The sequence below is a fragment of the Magnolia sinica genome, chromosome 12, assembly GCF_029962835.1.
Source record: "Magnolia sinica isolate HGM2019 chromosome 12, MsV1, whole genome shotgun sequence".
NCBI lineage: Eukaryota > Viridiplantae > Streptophyta > Magnoliopsida > Magnoliales > Magnoliaceae > Magnolia > Magnolia sinica.
Genome location: NC_080584.1, coordinates 12521499 through 12544510, shown reverse-complemented (window position 1 = coordinate 12544510; position 23012 = coordinate 12521499). Strand labels below are relative to the sequence as shown.

At 40.2% G+C, this 23012-nt stretch overlaps 1 protein-coding gene and 1 long non-coding RNA gene across 2 annotated transcripts in view; both read right to left on the bottom strand.

The window, feature by feature from the left end:
• LOC131219935 (probable LRR receptor-like serine/threonine-protein kinase At1g56140) overlaps positions 1-23012 on the bottom strand; it is a 151219-nt gene that overhangs the window by 80342 nt on the left and 47865 nt on the right. The window contains exons 9-12 of the mRNA XM_058214921.1: positions 9658-9729; positions 8417-8488; positions 3578-3649; positions 1027-1098 (exon numbers count right to left, since the gene is read on the bottom strand). Coding sequence (XP_058070904.1) covers positions 1027-1098; positions 3578-3649; positions 8417-8488; positions 9658-9729 — 288 coding nt within the window. The remainder of the gene's footprint in view (positions 1-1026; positions 1099-3577; positions 3650-8416; positions 8489-9657; positions 9730-23012) is intronic.
• On the bottom strand, positions 12576-15085 carry LOC131220936 (uncharacterized). Its single transcript, XR_009158912.1, has 3 exons — positions 14802-15085; positions 14652-14704; positions 12576-12697 (listed from the first exon to the last, which is right to left on the bottom strand). It is a non-coding gene; the product is annotated as an uncharacterized LOC131220936 (long non-coding RNA).

Here is a 23012-nt window from a genome sequence, read left to right as displayed (position 1 = left end):
AAAAATCATGTAGGTTTACTCCTCAAGTGGGCCAGTGTACAAATCAAACTTCTAGCTAAATCAATTTTTTATCCAGCCATCCATTTTTTGTGTGACCGCCCCAACTGGAAAAGGCCTCTTCAGCGGATGGAAAGCTCCGATCCTACAAATATGCCATTGTGGGACATGTGATTGCATATAGACGGATGAGATTTGTATTCTTCATTTATTGTGCCCTTGAGATCAGTTGTGACAGTCCAAATGCTGATCAGATAATCCTAACCATCCAACTGGGGCCCGCCAATGGACGGTTAGAAAAAAACTACTCAGTTTTCCAAGTTCTATGGTTGTAAAATTACCTCTCACCGACTTCAGGAGTCCATATAATTAAGACGGTCTGCAGATGATTGACCAGTTCCTAGCCACCGATTGGAGGCATTGGTTGTACTTTTATTTATAACCGTCTATTCTCATCCTCAAAAGTCCTTGAAATCTCAGTGGTTATGATTATACGGACTGCCATGGTCTTTTTTGGCAAGGCACATTTCATGCCAGAGCCAACAGATCAACCACCGGATTTATCACCGTGTATGAATATGTAATGCTTTATAAGATACAACTGATTGCACCAGATACAAACCACTGTAACAGTTAACCGCCACTTTGGAAGTGGTGATGACTCCTTCGCATACCCCATGGTACTCACGTGGAGCTATCCAGACCATCCAAATTGTGAGAAAACTGTGGATGGAGTATATAACTCTAATCCAGCTGATAAAGTAATCCTAGCCATCCAAGTGATGGCCATCGGATGAAAGGGTAAAAGCAAATTAATTAGTGTTCCGAATTCAAAGGTAAAAGTCAGATGGATCCTATCAAACTCTTGGTTTAATTTTATTTTTTCCCTTGCGCACATGCTTCCTCCATGAATGTTTCAGAAATTTGGATGGTCTGGATTCTCCCACAACCATGCCATGTGGACAGTTAACGAGTGATAAGTAATAGCAACAGCAGATATTTCGCTGTGGGAGAAGTTTCGATACTTACAGGGTACTCAAGTTCATTAAATTGCCGATAGAAGCTGGCAAGGGACCCGTTATGTAATTTCGTGACAAATCCCTGCAACAGATACAGAAAACACTTGTTAACAAGTTTATCCTGAGTTTGCATGTAATAGACTGAGCCTGATTTAGGGTCAGGCATTGCCATCAGTGCAAAATCTGGTCCGTTGACAGCCATAGCCTGACCTGACTAGATGTTAACAACAATGAGCTTGACCCTTACTTGCCCAATCACTAACTGGGTCCAATCTTTTAAACAAGTGCTGAGTCCAGAATCACTTCCTCTTTGGCCATGGACAGATGAATCAGATGAGTTAAACGCGACTTGTTTGAGTTAATTTGGACTCAGTTCAACACCATCCAGTTCAACACCATGAGTCACCCCTGATTGGTGTGAGTCAGGCAGAATCATTACAGACACAGGTGAATGTAAACAAAGCATCCAGAAAGGGAATTTTACTCATTCCAACAACCACTTAAGGCTAACATCTTGCTGCTACCATACCACCGTAAAACAGTTTTGTTCAGCTATATCGTGTCTTTCTAGCTCTTGTTTTATGAGGAAAGGTTAAAAATAAAGAGTCTAACTAGTTACAGTGCACTTTTTTCCAAATAAATTCCAATCTTTGATGTGTGTGTGACATCCATCCCTGTCCTATAAGTTGGCCTAATTATTGGGATTAGGTTTTGCAAAGATCACCACATCCTTTCATCGAGTGGACCACACTTGTATTTTATTACTTATCCATGATAAATATTGTTGTTATGGTGCGGCCTACCTAATTTGTGAATGGGGCTGATTTTGTACCTGCAGGTTAGTCGGGTGGTGGAGCCAACCTATAAGAATGTTGGATATAATTCTATGGGTGGACAGTATACTTACGATTCAACTGGTTCGACTTAAAAGCATCTCGTAAAGAAAACTTAAAGAAAAGAAATAAATAAATAAATTTTGCATATTAATCTCTACAATTTGAGTGGCAAATTTGAAATTTCAAACCCAAATATGAGATTTCTCAAGAAGAATAATTAAATATAATAATAATAATAATAATAAGAGAGTTACAGTTTTTGCAAACTTGTCAAATTCCCCAGCTCAGGTGGGAGAGAGTCAGAGAAGTTGTTTGAGCTTATATATATATATATATATATATATATATATAGAGTCAGAGAAGTTGTTTGAGCTTATATATATATATATATATATATATAGGTTGGATGGAAAATAAACACCACGGAAACAGCATAGTGGCCCAAGGAAGTTCTTAATGGTAGGGCCTTCAATCACCACATTTTCTTAAAGTATGGTACGCTTGAGATTTGGATCCCATGACCGGAGATGATCCGGTAATCCCGTAAAACAGATGGATGGTGTGGATATAGTTTACACACATCAAGCTGCGCCCAATGGTAAGGGTGGCACCATCTTGGGTGAGGCCGGGGCCACAACTAATCCACTCCATGATGATGATCATCTAGATCAAACAATCAGATGGGTCTCGCTCAAAAATCATGTAGGTTTACTCCTCCAGTGGACCTGTGTACAAAACAAACTTCCAGCGAAAGCAACTTCTATCCAGCCATCCATTTGTTGTGTGTCCGCCCCAACCGGAAAAGGCCTGATCAGCCGATGGAAAGCTCCGATCCTATACATATGCCATTGAGGGACATATGTTTGTATGTGGATGGATGAGATTTGTATTCTTCATTTGTTGTGCCATCGATATCAGTTGTGACAGTCCAAATGCTGATCAGATAATCCTAACCATCCAACTGGGGGCCGCCAAGCGGACGGTTAGAAAAAAACTACTCAGTTTTCCAAGTTCTACGGTTGTAAAATTACCTCTCACCGACTTCAGGAGTCCATATAATTAAGACGGTCTGCAGATGATTGACCAGTTCCTAGCCACCGATTGGAGGCATTGGTTGTACTTTTATTTATAACCGTCTATTCTCATCCTCAAAAGTCCTTGAAATCTCAGTGGTTATGATTATACGGACTGCCATGGTCTTTTTTGGCACGGCACATTTCATGCCAGAGCTAACAGATCAACCACGGGATTTATCACCGTGTATGAAGATGTAATGCTATATAAGATACAACTGATTGCACCAGATACAAACCACTGTAACAGTTAACCGCCACTTTGGAAGTGGTGATGACTCCTTCGCATACCCCATGGCACTCACGTGGAGCTATCCAGACCATCCAAATTGTGAGAAAACTGTGGATTGATTATATAACCAAAATTCAGCTGATAAAGTAATCCTAGCCATCCAAGTGATGGACATCGGATGAAAGGGCAAAAGTAAATTAACGAGTGTTCCAAATTCAAAGGGAAAAGTCAGATGGATCCTATCAAACTCTTGGTTTAGGTTTTTTTTTGTTTCCCCTTGTGTGTGCTTCATCCATGAATGTTTCAGAGATTTGGATGGTCTGGATCACCCTACGACCATGCCACGTGGACAGTTAACTAGTGATAAGCAATATATAGCAACAGCAGATACTTCGCTGTGGGAGAAATTTCGATACTTACAGGGAGTTTAAGTTCTTTAAATTGCCGATAGATGCTGGCAAGGGACCCGTTATGTGATTTTGTGACACATCCCTGCAACAGATAGGAGGCCTATGGTTAACAAGTTTATCCTGAGTTTGTATGTAATAGACTGAACCCGATGTAGGGTGAGACCTGGCCCCATCAGTGCAAAATCTGGTCCGTTGACAGCCCTAGCCTGACCCGACCAGATGTTAACAACAATGCATTTTGACCCGTACCAGCCAAATTACTAGCTGGGCCCAATTTTTTTAAACACGTGCTGAATCAAGACTCGCTTGCACTCTGGCTGTGGATAGACGAATCACATGAGTTAAATGCGACTTGTCTAAGTTAATTTGGACTCAGTCCGACCCATCCAGTTCAACACCATGAGTCACCCCTGACTGGTGTAAGTCAGGCTGAATTACTACTGACTCAGGTGAGTCGTGACTCAACTCGAGAGTAAGGGAATTTACTCATTCCAACAACCACTTAAGGCCAACGTCTTGCTGCTACCATACCACCGTAAAACAGTTTCGGCATCGAGGCTTTCTAACTTTTTTTTTTTTTTTTTTTTTCTTGACGAGGAAAGGTTAAAAATAAAGAGTCCGACTAGTTACAGTGCACTTTTTTCCAAATAAATTCCAATCTTTGATGTGTGTGTGACATCCATCCCTGTCCTATAAGTTGGCCTAATTATTGGGATTAGGTTTTGCAAAGATCACCACATCCTTTCATCGAGTGGACCACACTTGTATTTTATTACTTATCCATGATAAATATTGTTGTTATGGTGCGGCCTACCTAATTTGTGAATGGGGCTGATTTTGTACCTGCAGGTTAGTCGGGTGGTGGAGCCAACCTATAAGAATGTTGGATATAATTCTATGGGTGGACAGTATACTTACGATTCAACTGGTTCGACTTAAAAGCATCTCGTAAAGAAAACTTAAAGAAAAGAAATAAATAAATAAATTTTGCATATTAATCTCTACAATTTGAGTGGCAAATTTGAAATTTCAAACCCAAATATGAGATTTCTCAAGAAGAATAATTAAATATAATAATAATAATAATAATAAGAGAGTTACAGTTTTTGCAAACTTGTCAAATTCCCCAGCTCAGGTGGGAGAGAGTCAGAGAAGTTGTTTGAGCTTATATATATATATATATATATATATATATATATATATATATATATATATATAGGTTGGATGGAAAATAAACACCACGGAAACAGCATAGTGGCCCAAGGAAGTTCTTAATGGTAGGGCCTTCAATCACCACATTTTCTTAAAGTATGGTACGCTTGAGATTTGGATCCCATGACCGGAGATGATCCGGTAATCCCGTAAAACAGATGGATGGTGTGGATATAGTTTACACACATCAAGCTGCGCCCTATGGTAAGGGCGGCACCATCTTGGGTGAGGCCGGGGCCACAACTAATCCACTCCATGATGATGATCATCTAGATCAAACAATCAGATGGGTCTCGCTCAAAAATCATGTAGGTTTACTCCTCCAGTGGACCTGTGTACAAAACAAACTTCCAGCGAAAGCAACTTCTATCCAGCCATCCATTTGTTGTGTGTCCGCCCCAGCCGGAAAAGGCCTGATCAGCCGATGGAAAGCTCCGATCCTATACATATGCCATTGAGGGACATATGTTTGCATTTGGATGGACGAGATTTGTATTCTTCATTTGTTGTGCCATCGATATCAGTTGTGACAGTCCAAATGCTGATCAGATAATCCTAACCATCCAACAGGAGGCCACCAAGGGACGGTTAGAAAGAAACTGGTCAGTTTTCCAAGTTCAACGGTTGTAAAAGTACCTCTCACTGGCCTCAGAGTCCATAATTAAGACTGTCTGCAGATGGTTGACCAGTTCCTAGCCACCAATTGGAGGCATTGGTTGTACTTTTATTTATAACCGTCTATTCCCATCCCCAAAAGTCCTTTAAATCGGTGGTTATGATCATACAGACTGCTATGGTCTTTTTAGGCAACGCACATTTCATGCCAGAGCCAACAGATCAACCACTGGATTTATCACCATGTCTGAATATGTAAGAGCATTATAAGATACAACTGATTGCACCGGATACAAACCACTGTAACAGTTAACCGCCCCTTTGAAAGTGGTGATGACTCCTTAGGATAACATGTCGTACTCATGTGGAGCTATCCAGACCATTCAAAATGTGGGAAAACTATGGATGGAGTATACATCTAAAATCCGGATGATAAAGTAATCCTAGCCATCGAAGTGATGGTCATTGGGTGAACGATTAAAATTAAATTAACGTGTGTTTCAAATTCAAAGGGAAAAGTCAGATGGATCTTATCAAACACTTGGTGTAATTTTTTTCCCTTGTGTATGCTGCATCCATGAATGTTTCAGATATTTGGATGGTCTGGGTCGCCCTACGACCATGCCATGTGGACGGTTAACAAGTGATAAGTAATAGCAACAGGGAAGCGGATTGCATACTGAGTAAACTGTGTGGGGTCCTATGTTATTTATTTATTTTATCCACTCCATTAATCCATGTTAACAGATAATTTTAGATTTTAATCCCAAAAATGAAGCAAATTAAAATTTCAAGTGGACCACGCTACAGGAAACAATTTGATTGAACCTCTACCATTGAAAATTTTTGGAGGCCAAAGAAGTTTTGGATCAAGATGATGTTTGTAGTTTCTCTTCGTCCATATCTTTGTGATCTTATGAACAGGTTGGATGACAAATAAAAATTACTTTAAACCCTAGGAAGGCTTCAATGGTGGAAATCATTATTCCACACTGTTTTTGTGTAATGGTCCACTTGAGCATTGGATTTACTTCAATTTTGGGTTCAACCCTAAAATTAGCAGTAAAAATGGATAGATGGTGTGGATAAACCACATAAATTCACAGTGGGCCTAACTGAGTTTACTCAGTACGATAAAAGTATACTGAGTAACTCCGCAATCCGATTTCTAGCAACAGCAGATACTGTGGGAGTGTGGGGGTGTGTGTGCGTGTGTTAAAAAAAAAAAAAAAAAAGAAAAGAAAAGAACATGAAAAAAAGAAAGAAGAAGAAGAATAAGAAGAAGGAATACTGTGGGAGAAATTTCAATACTTTATGGTCCAACCTGGATGGACTTGAAATCTTCTCAAAAAGAAAATGAAAAAGTAAAATAAAACCTATTGCATATTAATCATTATAAATTGGGTGGAAAATTAAAAATTACAAGCACATCATATGACAATTTTGAACAAGAATAATTAAAAATTAATAATAATAATAATAATAATAATAATAAGTAGAACTGACTCAGTACGCAATCCAATTTCCATTCAACGTACATGTGTGGCCCACTGGATGGCCGAGCTTTGAACATGGCGGGAATCCCCATCCACATTTACAGCAGGATGCCGCAGGAAACCTACTTTGAATGTGGATAGAATTCAAGTCCACCACCATAGGAGACCTTGTTACGCAATCAACGAGAAAATAGGAGTTATGCTGAGTTTAGGACTCGTAAGTATAGCTTACAAATTGGTAAGATTCCAATTCCCAATGAAATTAGGTATCTTTCTGAACTGGTTATGAGATGCCGACTTGAAATCCAATCAGATTTTCCACCATAAATATTAATAAATTAAGGGATCAGAAATGATAAACATGCCATATAAGTAACCAAAATTGAACTGTCCGAAATTATGGGGCCCACAGTAAATTGGTCATAACCCCAAAATCAGATGGATCTAACAATCCTGAGCTCTGGATAATGGGCATTAGTGATCTGTTGAATTCAGACGATTATGATTTATTTTTATTTTTTTCCATTTTAATGCCCATTAAGAGCCATCCAAGTTGGGGCCTATGACGCTTCTTATAATAATAAGCTCTCACAAGATTTTCATGTTTCTCAAGTTAGCAAATGTTGAAGGAATCTCACCACCTAGCCCGCTGCTACTCATATATCAGTGAAAAACAAACATAAATCATCAATCCATTTATAGATATTTCTTGTGCGGTTAACAGCTAAAGGAATGCTCAAACCATCTCAAAAGAAGTTTAGTCAGACATATACATACACCGTAATTTGTGTAACATTTGCTTATACGAAACCTAATATAAATGAAGATTATTTATTATTATTATTATTATTATTATTATTTACAAAAACTAGAGGCCACCTTATGGTCCAACCGGCTGGACTTGAAATCTTCTCAAAAAGGAAATGAAAAGTAAAATAAAACCTACTACATATTAATCATTACAAATTGGGTGGAAAATTAAAAATTAGAAACACATCATATGGAAATTTTGAAGAAGAATAATTAAATTTAATTTGAAAAAAGAAAAAAAAAAAAGAACTTATGGCTGTTGCAGGCCTGTCAAATTCCCACACCTCGTGTGGGATAAAACTAAAGTAAATGTTGTCGCTTATATCCTTGAAAATAAAATAAAATAAAAAATAATAATTAAATTTTGATATTTATCAATGCCTAAAACTTGTTGCTATAGTCTAGCCCACCTAATGAGTGGATGGGACTTGTTTTTGTACAAGGCTATACTCTTGGTGGAGCCAACCTATTGAAAGGGTCCGATGTACATATATATGAACATAATAGGTTGGAAATAAGTCATTGACCAGACAATAACTAATGGTCCAACTGGTTGGACTGGAAAATTAGAATGAAAAAAAAAAAGAAAAAGAAAATAAGATTATCGCATAATAATTACTATCAAGTTGGGTGGAAATTTTGAAATTCTAAACACATCCTATGGCATTTCTAAAAGAATAATTAAATACAATTAGAAAAACAAAGTCAAAACTTACAGTTCTTGCAGACTTGACAAATTCCCCAGCTCAGGTGGGAGCAAACCGTTGAAGCTATTGTAGCTTATATACCTGAAAATAAATAAATAATTATTTTTTTTCATTTATCAGTGCCTAAAAATTGTTTTTATGGTCTGGCACATCTAATGAGTGGATGGAAATTATTTTAGTACAAGGCTATCCTCAGGGTGCAACCAACCGATCATTAGAATGGTTGGATGTCACACTGACATGATAGGTAGGAACTTAATTCAGTAGGTGGACAGTAACTTATAGTCCAGTTGATTGGACTGAAAACTTCTCGGAAAGGAAAAGAAGAAAATAAAAATGCCTCATATTAGTTACAACTAGGTTGGCAAATTCAAAATTCTAAACATATCATCCGCATTTCCGAAGATGAATAATTAAATACAATTAAATAAAAACAATATATTTACAGTTGTTGCAGACTTGACAGATTCCCCAGCTCAGATGGGAGCAAACCATTGAAGCCAGCTCTCTGTATATTCCGGAAAAAAATTTAATTGATTATATTTTGTTATTTATCAATTGCTAAAATTTATTGTTACAGTCTGGCCCACCTAGTGAGTGGATGATAATGATTTTCATGCAAGGCAATCCTCACCTATTAGGAGGATTGGATGTCATTAGGACATGATAGTAACTTATGGTCCAACTAGGTGAACTTGAAACCAACTTGAAAAGAAAAGGAGAAAAAAATAAATTACTGTATAATAACCATTACTAAGCTGGATGGCAAATTCAAAATTCCAAAAACATTATATGGCATTTCTAAAGAAAAATAATTAAATAGAACTAACAAAAAAAAAAGGGCCAAAATTAACTATTGTTGGTAACCTCTAAACATATTGTAGCTTTAATATTTTTGAAAATAAATAACTAAATAGATTTTGCTTTTACTGATGCTAAAAATTGTTTTTGGTCTAGCCCACCTAATGAATCAATGGGAATGATTTTCTTACAAGGCTATCCTCCAGCCAACCTCTTGGTAAGGTTGGATGTTATAAGATCATGATGAGATGAAAATAATTCATTGGGTAGACAAGGGTAGACAATAGCCTATTGTCTAACTGGTAGGACTTAAACCTTCTCAAAAAGAACAAGAAGAAAATAAAAAATGATGCCTGTTAATAACTATGAAGTTGGTTGGAAAATTAAAAATTCCAAACATATCCATAGTACATCCAAAGAAGAATAAATAAATAAATAACAAAACTTACAAGTGCTTCAGACTTGGCAAAGTCCCTATCTCAGGTGGGAGCGGACCATTGAAATTATTGTAGCTTATATCCCTGTAAATGAATAATTAATTATGTTTTGTTATTTATAATGGCTAAAAATTGTGGTTATTTATCAAGTTGGAGCAAACCAGAGTAATTATTTGGCTTATAGCCCTAAAAGTTAATAATTATTTATTTAATCGTAAAAATAATTGGGAACCCTGCAATGACCTTCGTCATTTTTCTATCATCTAAGAAGTGAAGGTGCAGCTGGAAATAAGCTTACTTGTGGTGCAGCGAAACCTTTCCTGTCAACATGCCACTTGTGTAGAAAATCCGTACCATGCCAATGTTAGGTCCCATGATGAAGATCATCTAGCTTCGAAATTTATGCAGGTCCGATCATTAAATTGGCCATGCCTGGATGTTGAGTTAGACCGTCCGTTATCTACTCATTCCAACAGTGCGACCCACCTAGTGAAACGTTTGGCCTGATTTTCGTGCTAGGTGTATCTACGGTGTAGCCTATAAGTTTGAATGGTTTGGATTCCCCACAGAAATGGCATGCCCCACTGATTAGCCTTGAATATGGCATAGGTGCTCAGATATGAGCTTTCCATAAGGGGGGCCTCACTGATTAGATCTTCTAGTTCAAAGTGGGCCACGGTGTACAAAACAAACTTGTAGCTAAAGCATTTTTTCCAGCCATCCATTTGTTGCGTAACTACTCCAACGGTGAAAAGGCCTGATTTTCAGACTAGAAGATCTTCACAATGTGATCAGCGGACAAAAATGCATGCCCCGATCCTACACGTATGTCACTGTGGGACATGCGATTGCATATAGACGGATGAGATTTGTATTGTTCATTTGACGTACCCTAGAGATCAATCGTGATATTCCAAATGATGCTGATCAGATAATCCTAGCCATCCAACTGGAGGCTACAAATTGACGGTTAGAAAGAAATTGGTCCGATTTCCATATTCAACTGTTGCACAATTAGATACGATTTCCCCCTTGGTGAGTTTTGGTGTATTAGCCATCCAGAAGGGGTCCATGGTTAGGACGGTCTGCAGATGATTTATTTATAAAAGACACGTTGCATTGGGTGAATCCTAGCCGCCAATTGAAGGCATTGGTGGACTTTTATTTATTACTGTTCATCACCATCCTCAAAAGTCCTTGAAATCGATGGCTAGGATCATCCTGACAGGTGCAGTACTTTTTGATGTGGCAAATTCCCGGCCAGGCCCAACAGATCAACCATCGGACTTATCACTGTGTATGAAAGTGAAAATCTTTATAAGATACAACTGGTTGCACCAGATACAAACTATCCGCCATTAGGAAAGTGGTGGTGACTTATCCACCTACCATGTGGCACTCGTGTGCAGCTATCCAGACCATCCAAATTGTAGGGAAACTTTGAATGGGAGAGCTGATCAAATGGGAGCATATATCTAGAATAGAGCTGATCGGTGGTCCGGATCACCTAACAAAATCAGCAGATATTTTGGTGCCAGAGAAATTGGATACTTACAGGTAGCGCAGGTGCCTAAAATTGCCGATAAATGCTGGCAGGGAACCCTCTATGTTATTGTATGACAGATCCCTGCAATACATGAAAAACACTTGGTGAAGCATGACACGTGTACAAGACGAAAGCCATTCATCAGGTGGGGGGCCCATTTGTAGATTCCCTAGGTAAACTAACAGAGCTTTTTTACATGTGTGGGCCACCCCAGGAGTAGATCCATTGAATTTCTGGGCCAATAATATAGTGGGCCTGATTGAGTGAGCTTAGGCCCAGGAGGCGATGGTTAAGAATTTTAGCCTGGGTTTGCATGTAATAGGCTGGCCTGACCGGAACAGTTCAGAATCCGGGCCTAAACCAACCCAAGACCCACCCCTGAACATCCCTGGCTCAACCCTTTTAGGTATTAAGAGCAATGAGCTTAACCCTAACCGGTCCAATTACTAATCAGGCCCAATCTTTTAAACGAATCAGATGAGATAAACGCGTCTCGTCTGAGTTGATTTGGATTCAGTCCGACCCATCCAGTTCCACACCATGACTCACCCCTCAGTGGCGTGAGTCAGGCTTACTCACTCCATACTTGAATGAGTGGCGCGAGTCAGGCCTATTCACTCCATTTTTTGAATGAGTCACGGCTCAACTTGAGACCAGATGGCACAGTAGTCCGGTCCAATACTTTACTCCGCGACATTGTGTTTAACTCAATGAAAATGGCCCAGAAATAAATACCCAGTTGAAGATAATTTCTCCTCCAAAATTGGATTAATTGAATGATCATAACCTTTGATTAATGAATACTTTTCCATGAAATTCAGACCATTGAATGGCTTTCATTTCAGCACTACATCAGATATCCACCAAGCCTAATGTTTTAATCTAAAATGTATTTAAATTGGGTCCCAACATTTGGGCGGTTGATCTTAATTACTCATACCCCAGTTTTACAAAAATCTTAATGCCTGAGTTTAAACTACAGCGTTCTGCCATGAAACCGTTTCTCATAATAGTACTCCAGTAATGACAACGGAAAAAGAGATGAGGATCCGTACAGTTTTGTCAGCGATATCAGGTTCGAGAGCTCTTCTGGAATTGCCCCCTGCACCCCCTGATTATACACTTTCCTGAAATTAAGGAGAGCAAATATAAGTAGGGGCCCGAGGAATACCTGAATTGGTAGTCCCTTACCCTTTATGTACACATGGCATATATCCTCAATGATCCAAGCCATTCATCCGGTGGTTTGCTCTATGGATGAACCATCAAATCGATCACGAAATCCTAAACAGGCAAAACCCACCAGATGATCCACTTGAGTGTGTACGTACAGTTCAATTATGTGGCAGGTGCCTCCACCGTTGGATTGGCAATCACATTTGATCCCAGGGTTGCTGATTGTTAATGAATTAACGGCAGTCCCACTACATGGGTCTCCACTTATGTTCCAGTCATCAGAAGTAACAGAAAGACCCCAATGTTGGAAAATGGCATTAAGAGCTCTCGCTGTCCATACACCAAAAAAAAAAAAAAAGGAAAAAAAAATTATAATAAGCCCACGGAAGCCACCAAAGGGCTTTTGAGAAGAGGAAAATTTCGAAAAGGAGTTAGAAACGACCATATGTTTCAACTGTAGGGCCCACCTGTGATGTGCATGTGGAATAGAGAAAGTGTATCCGGTGCAACTCCTCGGGGGCACTACACCTCCCAAGAATCATCCACAACAAAAACTCAGGTGGGGTACGGGAGGGGGAATGCACAATCACCCCTAAAACATACCTATTCACTTGTTGTAGGCCATCTAAATTTAAGAATAGGTTGGTGTCCATATTATCCGTTCATCTTATAAACAACATCCTCCACCCCACATTCCATTTGGCACGCATCCCCATCGTCCCCCATTATTCCCTTTGTTGTGGCCCACCTGAGTCATGGATCAGGCTGAATTTTGTGACTAAGCCTATAGTTGGGGGCTGCATGTAATGGACTGGTTGGACAGAACTTGCACATAATAGTGAGTCCCATAATCTCGAACTTATGGTAACTAATGTTCCACAGCATGATATCATTACCGGAACACAATTAAATGATAATCAGGTTCATATGTTCCAATGTCGTGTTTTTTTGTCCCATCAATGGCGGGCCCTCATATGCACCGTTTTTATATTTTCCGGGAAGCGGATTGGCTGGTGTACCACACACCAACTATATAGCTGGTGTATTGACATAAGTAAGTTCTTTGGGTCCATCATGGGATATGTATTATATCCAAACCATCCATCCACTTGGCGAGATGAAAAATAAGAAATATCTAAAGATTAAGTGGACTACACTGCAAAAAGCAGCAGAAGATTTTACGTCTACCATTGAAACCCTTTTGGGATCATAGAAGTTTTGGATCAATATAATAATTGTTTTTCCTATTCATCCAGGTATTTTTGAGCTTATGACCTGATTGGATGGAAAATAAACGTTATTTTGGGCCCTTAGAATGTTTTAAGGGTGAAAATCATTATCCCCGCGGAAGCAGATTGCTTACTGAGTAACTCAAGTGTCCTGAGTAAACTTTGTGGGTCCCACCATCATTCATGCATTTTATTCATTCCATACATCCAATTTATCAGATAATTTTAGATCATTATCCCGGAAATTAAGAATATCCAAATTTCAAGTGGCCCATGCCACTGGAAATAGTGTGAATTTAACGTTTACCGTTGAAAAGTTCTTGAGGGTCACAGAAATTTTATATCAAGCTGATATTTGTATTTTCACCTTATCTATGTCTTTGTGATCTTATGAACAGATTGGATGACAAATAAACATTACTGGAAGCCTTAGAAAGGTTTCAACGGTGGAAATCAATAGTTCTACTGTTCCTGCGGTATGGTCCACTTGAGTTTTGGATATGCTCTAATTTTGGGTTCAAATCCTAAAATGATCTGAAAAAATAGATGTACGGCATGGATAAACCACATGCATTCACAGTGGACCTAACAGAGTTTACTCAGTACGGTAACAACATATTGAATAACTTAGTACGTCAATCCGATTTCTATCCCTGATGCTATTTGTGGTGTGGTCCAGTTGAGCTTTTTATATGATTAGCCTCATTCTCTAAAATGATCTCAAAATATAGATGAACGGTGTGGATATAATAAATACATCATTTTGGGGGCTATGTAACTTTGATCTCCTTTGAACTGTTCGTAAAACTCGGAGCTCGCGGACCGTCTGCGGTCGTCTTCACACGACACGAAATACACCAGCCATTCCGCTTCCTATTTTCCCCGCTGGTGCGGTTGTGATGCGAAAGGGGAGCGGACTGCGTATTGAGTAACTACTTCGAAAACATTGTGGGTCCATGTTTGTGTGATCTTATATACAGGTTGGATGACCAATAACCATTACTGTGGGCCCGATCAAGGTTTCAACGGTAGAAATTATTATTCCCTTGTGTTACCTGTGGTGTGGTCCACTTGAGCTTTGGATATGCTTCAATTTTAACATCAACCTCTACAATGATATGAAAAAAAACTAATGGACCGCGTGGATAAACCATATACATTCATGGTGGGCCCAACTGAGTTTACTCAGTACAATAAGATCTTACTGAGTGACTCAGTCAGCAGTCCGATTTCATGAGAAAGACCCCATAGTACCTCCTGCTCATCAGCACGTGCATGATTCTATAAATGCTGAGCCATGGTTCAATGATCAAGACCGTCCATCAAGTATCATGAACAGTGGATGGGAGATGTCCTAAAAATCTCTAAGATTGTAAATCCAATTCCATGGATGGCTTGGATAGCATGCCCATGTGCCACTTTGGCTCATGTGGCTGCGAGTACTTGAGATTCCTTGCACATGCGCGTGGACCATGGATCCTCTCGTCCCTTTTTTTTTTTTGTTAGCTTGTTAGTACACCCATTATCAGTTCACACTTCACTGTATCAGCTCACGTAGGTGGGCCACAGTCCAATTCAACAGCTCCATTGCACCAGGTCAGCATCATAGAGTCGGAAGGTATGCAGTCCACAGCTTTATTTTGAACTTGCGTAGGCCACACGATTTGTTTGATTAAGATAATGGAAAGAAAATTTGAAAAGCCCAATCACGCTCAGCCACGTGATAATTGACCATTTTTAAGTTTTAGTATCTCATTCACCGTACATAGTGTCCATATTTTCCCATCTGGACCATTCAAATCTTGGGTCCCACTTCGATTTAAAATTGGTCGAAATTAGAGCTGATCAAACCAACTTTATCATCTTGTTTTTCTAGATGAATTTGGACCGTTGATGTTTTATTTCCATTCATCCATTTGATTTCTACCAATTGGATCATTGGGACAGTTCAAGTAATTATTGCAATCCAATCCTATAATGCAACCAGACGCAACCTAAGCATCTCTCCCAGAACCATGGACGTGATCACTTGCGATTTCGTGGACACCCAAATATGCCAAAGACACCCAATAGTTTTATCTCCCGGTATACGTTTGTATTCCAATACCCCCACCATGATGTATGTGTTTTATCCATGCCGGCCATTTATTTTTACATATCATTTCATGATATTAGCTAAAAAATGAGATAAATTCAAATCTCGAATAGACTATACCACAAGAAAATAGTGGTGATTGAGCGCTCACCATTAAAAACTCCCGGGGTTCACTATTATGTTTATTTAGCATCCATTGACTAGGTCACATAGGCTTAGACGAAGGGCAAACACAAATATCAACTTGCTTAGAGTTTTCAACAAACAATTTCTTATCATGTGGCCAACGTGAGTCTTAGATCTGCCTCATTTTTTAACCTCATGTCATAACATGATCTATAAAAATGGATGGACGGAGTGGATTTCTCAAAAACATCACAGTGGAGCCCACCTAGATTCGGGCACAAAATTCCAATTGGCACCTTTGGTAGGAATCCACATCTGATTTTAGTAGAAGCGGATTTTGTGGTGTGCCAGATACCACCTCGGTGATGTGTTGGCATCACTGAGTTATGGGGTCACCAAGAGCTGCCTCTAGGGAGTGAATATTCCGTGGACCACACCACAAGAACTTTATATCAAGATCCAACAAATGAAGTAAATACAAATCTTATGTGGATCACATCATGGGAAAGAGTGGTGATTGAATACCCACCATTAAGAACATCTTGGGAAGTAATGTTTATTTTCTATCCATCCTGTTAGTAAGGTCACAAAGACCGGGACAAAGGGACCACACAAATATCAGCTTGATCCAAAAGTTTCATGGCTCACGAGAAGTTTTTAATGGTTAATCACCATTATTTCATTTGGTTTAGTCCACCTAAGAATTGGATTACTTCATTTTTGGAATCATGTCATAAAATGAGTTGTCAAAATCGATGAACAATGTGAATGTAAATAAATTAAATTACGGTGGGCCCACAGTTAGAGAATTAGCAAATGTATCAAATTAACATATTTCAGACATTTGTTAACAAACATAAATTGTTTCAAATTCAATACTTAATTTTTAGACTTTAGCCTCTCTTTTGGATAGTTACCAGATAGGTTTTCAGATTTCAAACTTTAGATTTAACAAAAAGGCCCAAAGCATTATTTTCGTATTAAAAAAATATGAAAAAGAAATTTTAGATCCCACCGCTATGCATGTGGTGTATAGAAGATACAAAACATCTATCTGGTGGCCCACAGCATCGATGGGCCTCAGCCCAAGAAATTGCACCACCCACTTGATCTACAAACAAATGGTCACGGGCAAAAAATGATGAAAAATGATAGCAACTGGGTAAAAGTGCAATCCCCAGATAACTTAAAGTTGTCCAATTGAGACAACTTTTGGTCCATGGCTCATATATAGTACAGACCAGAAGATGGATGGTCGTGATTGCATTTTGCTCCATCTGATGCCTTGACGCATGGGGAAAAAAATAATAATTCAACTTCAATTTGATTGCCTTCATGTCATCTAAGCCATATTCCAATTAATTGGAGTTGACTATGTGACGTATCCTGTTCAGCACAGGATTCATAAGAAATGCCAGCAGCCAACCTAAGAGAAGCCTGGTCCTTTTTCTAGGTTTGAGACCAGCAGCAAGAGCCAAGGCTCCCAGTGTCTGAGTTCTCGGATAATTCACATTTCTACTTCATTAAGTAAAAGAAAATATATCAAAACAAAGTGACACTTGGTTTCAATCAAATGATTCAAAACAAGAGAAAATAGAGTTCATGTTAAGATGAAACTCTAAATTTTCATAATAAAGATTGAAATTCTAAGAATGCATACCTTCATCTGGGTCTGTAAAATTAGTTCGAGCTTGAACTTTGCATCTCTCTACCAAACACAAGAGGTGTATGCACCAGAAGCAAAAGGCAAGCAGTGTATGAGATGGAGATTTTGGCATGAACCTTTTCATCATTCCAGGCACAGGTGTACTGTAGCTATAGAACTTAAAATCCCAGAATCCTTTAATATATAGATGTGTTTTAACTTTTATTACAAGAGTCACCTCATATAATATCTTTTTTTTTAACCCTTGTTATTTCTGTGCTAGAACAATTCCACGTGCTCACCCGTTTATTTAGTAGCTGGGAGTATTATCCTTTTCTTATTTGACCTATTGAACTCTTAACTCCAGTCGTTTATTTAGTAGCTGGTAGTAGCATCTTTTCTTACTTATCCTGATGAACTCTAATTTAATTACTCTTCAGTAGGTCCATTGATGTGGCCATCTTACTAGCTGTTGGCTTTGAATTGACTAAAAGAGTGTCCACTGGACTGCGAAATGACTAAGAGGAAGAAAGGAGAAGTCCGCCGCCTTACATGACTTCCTGTAATAAAGACATTTCCTTCTTTTTCTCGTGATCTCATCTGATTAAATGGAGGCGAACTTCATGCTGCAGCGAGACATGGGCACTGAGAAACTGTACCTATAGCATGAAAGTAACTCAACTTAAACTGTCGAGATGTAGGTCATCACTTTATATGAATTGTAATCTGTGCCCATGAACCAGAGGTTGAGACTTTAAAAAAAAATGGAGAAGAAGATAAGAAAGAAATACCCAATGGTCTGGATTCAGCAACAAGTGCCCATGAACCAGAGGTTAATACCATTAAAACAATATGATAGTTGGGATGATGACCTATCTTGGACAGTATCACTTGATTTAATGTACACCAGGTGTACAGTTTCTAAGTGCCTGCTTATCAACCATCATAATCGACTGGAGTATCAAACGCCTCCTAATCAAATGGAAACTCATGTGTAAATAAATGGACATTAAAAGAAATTGACCAACAATTCACCTTCGAAATGCATGCGTTGCCTGCTGGATGAGCATATTGGCTAGATTTTACCGCAGGCTGAGTTGAGCAGCGGATAGAGTCTCTCCAACGTGGTTCTCCACGACACATGTGAGCAGCAAGTAGCATGGCATCTTTGTTGCGCATGTAGATGATTGCCATGAAGATTGCAAATGGACGGTTGAAGAATTGAAAATATTGGGCCCCGCATATTTCAACAGCCTCGGAAAGTGGGTTTTTTTTTTTTCAAAAAGGCAAAGATCGTATTGATAAACTTTCTTTACAACGAAAATCCTTCGGGAGCCCTCGGACAAAACAGGGGCGCTATCGTAAAGGCTGCCACAAAAGGCCACCAAAAAGAAGGAAAACTGTATAACTAGTGATGGTTAGATCGAACTGAACCTAACCCAACTTTGTCTAGGAACAGAATGCCACGAACTTGGGGAGGGAGACCCTCAACGTGATCTGAAGCAATAGCCTTCTGCTCTTTGTTGCCCTCCCTCGCCATGCAGTCAGCCGGGCCATTCCCTTCCCTCTGGATATGTGCAAACTGAATGGAAGCGAGGTTTCCCAACTTTTTGATTCTCGAGACCCAAGGTAACCAATGCCAGGACGCCTTGGACGTCCTTGAGAGAAGGATTCCCTTCCCTTTGGATATGCGCAAACTAAATGGAAGCGAGGTTTCCCAACTTTTTGATTCTTGAGACCCAAGGTAACCAATGCCAAGACGCCTTGGTCGTCCCCGAGAGAAGGGCCACCGCTACCTTCGAGTCAGTTTCAACCTCAATACGGACATGCCCTCTTTCCAGACAGAGCAAAATACCGGGGACGTCCAAGGCGTCCTAGCATGTGGTATTTCTACCAGACTGTTGAGGGTCAAATATTGCATATCAGACCCAGTTATTACCTGGATTTATGAATATGATACTGTTTAACGGCCCGATTTAAATCGTGTTTGTGTTGCAGGGTGTGTTTACGAGCCTGGACTGGGAAAATGTACTAAAAGCATGGATTTAGCGATCTGAAATCACCAAGGCAAGCGATGAACCCCAGGAGACCAAGATCGATGGATGTGCATGCCATGGATTCAAGAAAATCGAGAAACTAAAGCTCAAGTGGCCCGAAAGACATCCAGAATGCAAGATCACAGGGTTTCCACCATCCGTTCAGCTCGAAAATTCATACATCGCCTAAGGGCCATAAATTAACCGTACACGTAAAATTTCATCCATTGGATCGCTGTGGAAATGGCCCAACGGACAGATCAGCCCACAATTTACTGATCTGGGGCCCACCTGATCGCTGGATACACCTCATCTTCGGTCTCAACGTCTTAAATAAAAAGAGGAAGAAGATGGTCGGAGAAGATTTGATATATACATCATCGTGGACCCCACCTGAGTTGGGTGTGCACTATGTGCATATGCACCAGGCGTGCACGGAAACTCCAGGACGGTCAAACTGTCCTGGACTCGAACTCCTTCAAAAAAAACGGCCACAGCCGTCCCCTCTGTTACGCAAACGATCCGAGTGCGGAAGTTGTTGGGCCACCACCGTGATGCAATGGACTGATCCGGACCGTCCATCAGAAGCCCTTGCCCCTTATCATCCTCGCCTAGATGGCGGAATTTCAAGAAACATTGGAGGCCAGTTGTTGATCGTCAAAACTGAAGGCAGACGGTGGAGAGATGTGATTTGATGGACCGCACTAAACCCAAGTAAAAGCAACCCTTCCTGACTGAAATTCCGAGAAGAATTCAATGGACGGCTTGGATTGATCATTTGAAGCTTGTTGTGGACCCCACCATCGGACAGCGTACGTGCGTAACGCACTCTGTTTCACAACAGGATGCCGTCCGATTTTCACAGCGAGTTGTACGCTCGTGGGGGCGATCGGATGGCTGATCTGAGCCGTTCATCATGAAGGTCTGCCAAAAATCTCCCAAAGGACGTTGTCCTTTTGGAAGGAAAGCAAAGAAGAAGAAGAGTGGAAGGTTCCAAATTTGACTGTTGTGCGTAAAGAAAGCTTCCGCAGCTGACTCGTCCGTGGACTCCAGCCCTCCACCGCCCCTGGATGTATATGAGGAAAAAGAAAAAGAGAGAGAAGGGATCGACTGCTAGACCGTGGGACTGGACGTGGCTGGAGTTTTTTGTGGCTTGGGTTGCTGGCAGCGTGTGGAGAAAAAAGAAAAGGAAGAAAAGAAGAAAAAGCTGAGGAGAAGCTGGAACGGAGAGAAGAGAGGAGCAGGACCAGAGGCTGTTGGAGATGAGAAAGGATTGAGGAGGTTGGCTGCCTTATTTTCTTTTTTCTTATTTTCTCTTAGCTATTATTCCTTTCTTTCCTTATGAATCCTCAGGATTTTAGCCTAATCATGGTCGGCTAAACCTCTTAGCTAGGGCTAAGAGGTGAAGCCTGTAGCGAGATGGGAGATTCTATTCTATGCTTTCAATGTAAATTCATGGACTGGATTTGTTTTTAGTTGATTATGAAAGGAATGTTTTTAGTCTTTAATGGTCTGTTGTGACTGAAATTACAATGGGTCTGCAATGGCTTTGAATATTTCCTTTTCTCCTTTTTTTTATGACGCCAGGAAGCCTTGTTGTTCACCATCGTCTACTGGGCATGGTTGGATGAATGTAACCTTCCCAATCTTCATGGCATATTGATTGGTTGGTAATTAGTTTAATTCTTTTGTTAACCGGCCACAAGCATATCATCAATGTACAGAAGAATGATGATGTACGATGTATCAAACTTCTTCAAGTAGCAACAGTGGTCTGCATGACATCTCCTGTAACCGTTTTCCGACATGAAACTGTCGAACTTCTTATACCACTGCCTCGGGGCCTGCTTCAGGCCATATAGACTCTTCTTCAGTCTGCACACTTTGTTCTCCTTTCCTGGTGCCACGTATCCTGTTGGCTGATGCATATATATCTCTTCTTCAAGGTCCCCATGAAGAAAGACTGTCTTAACATCTAACTGCTCTAGATGTAAGTCCTCTGTAGCCACTATACTCAAGACCATACGAATTGTAGACATTTTCACCACAGGTGAAAATATTTCAGTGAAATCGATACCTGCCTTTTGTTGAAACCCTTTCACAACCAGTCTAGCCTTGTACCGTTTCGAACCATCGTGCTCCTCCTTCAATCTGTAAACCCACTTGTTATGAAGAGCTTTCTTACCCATAGGTAGGGTGACTAGCTCCCATGTACGATTGGACTCAAGAGAGTCCATCTCCTCATCCATGGCCTGCTCCCACTTAACCCGTGTATCTGTCTTTAATGCCTCTTCAAAACATTCTGGTTCACCATTATCTGTCAGCAGTAGATAATGTAAGGAGGGTGAGTATCGGACCGTGGGTCTCCTCTCCCGAGTAGACCTCCTCACAACCGGTGTATGCGGCTCTGCCTCATAATGCTCCTGTGCATGATCATCCTGTGGCGCTGTAACACCCGTGTCCTGTAACTCTTCCATCTCTACGAATTCTTTCTCCTCGGCCTTATTTTCCTGCACACTATCCTTATGCATCACTTTTTCATTGAAGACTACGTCCTTGCTTCTGATGATTTTCTTGTTTTCTGCATCCCAAAACCTGTAGCCAAAATCATGCTGCCCGTAGCCTATAAACGTGCACCTCCTGGACTTCGCATCCAGCTTGTTTCTGTGCTCTGCATCAATGTGAACATATGAAGTGCAACCGAACACTTTGAGATGTGCAAGGTTCACTTCTTTTCCAGTCCACGTTTCTTCTGGTAGCCCACCATCCAATGGTGCTGAGGGACTTCTATTGATGAGATATGCGGCAGTATTCATAGCATCTGCCCAAAAAATCTTAGGCAACCCTGCATGTAGCCTCATGCTCCTGGCGAGCTCAAGGATGGTCCTGTTAATGCGCTCAGCCACACCATTCTGCTGTGGTGTCCTTGGAATCGTTTTCTGATGTTTGATTCCATTTGCTGCACAATACTCCTCAAATCTCTTATCACAATACTCTCCCCCATTATCAGATCTGAGACATTTTACTGTTCTACCTGTCTCGTTTTCTACCATAACTTTTCACTTCTTAAATACGTCAAATACATCAGATTTGTGCTTTAAGAAATAGACTCACAGTTTTCTACTAGCATCATCAATAAAGGAAACAAAATAATGTGAGCCATCAAGAGATGATACCTGTGCCAGTCCCCACACATCAGTGTGTACAAGCTCCAATAGATGCGTCTTTGGAGTGCGTCCTGTCTTCTTGAAACTTACCCTCTTCTGCTTGCCATATACGCAGTCATCGCAGAATTCCAAGTCAATAGACTTCAGCCCTGGTAGCTTCCCTTTTGACAATAGCACTTTCATCCCTTTCTCACTCATATGTCCCAACCTCTGATGCCATAACTGCTCATTCACTCCAGTTGATGCGACTGAGAGTGAACAATACGATCCTGAAGTCACGTATAAAGTACCTTCCTTTTTCCCTCGAGATATCACCAAGGCACCTTTTGTGATCTTCCAGGAATCAC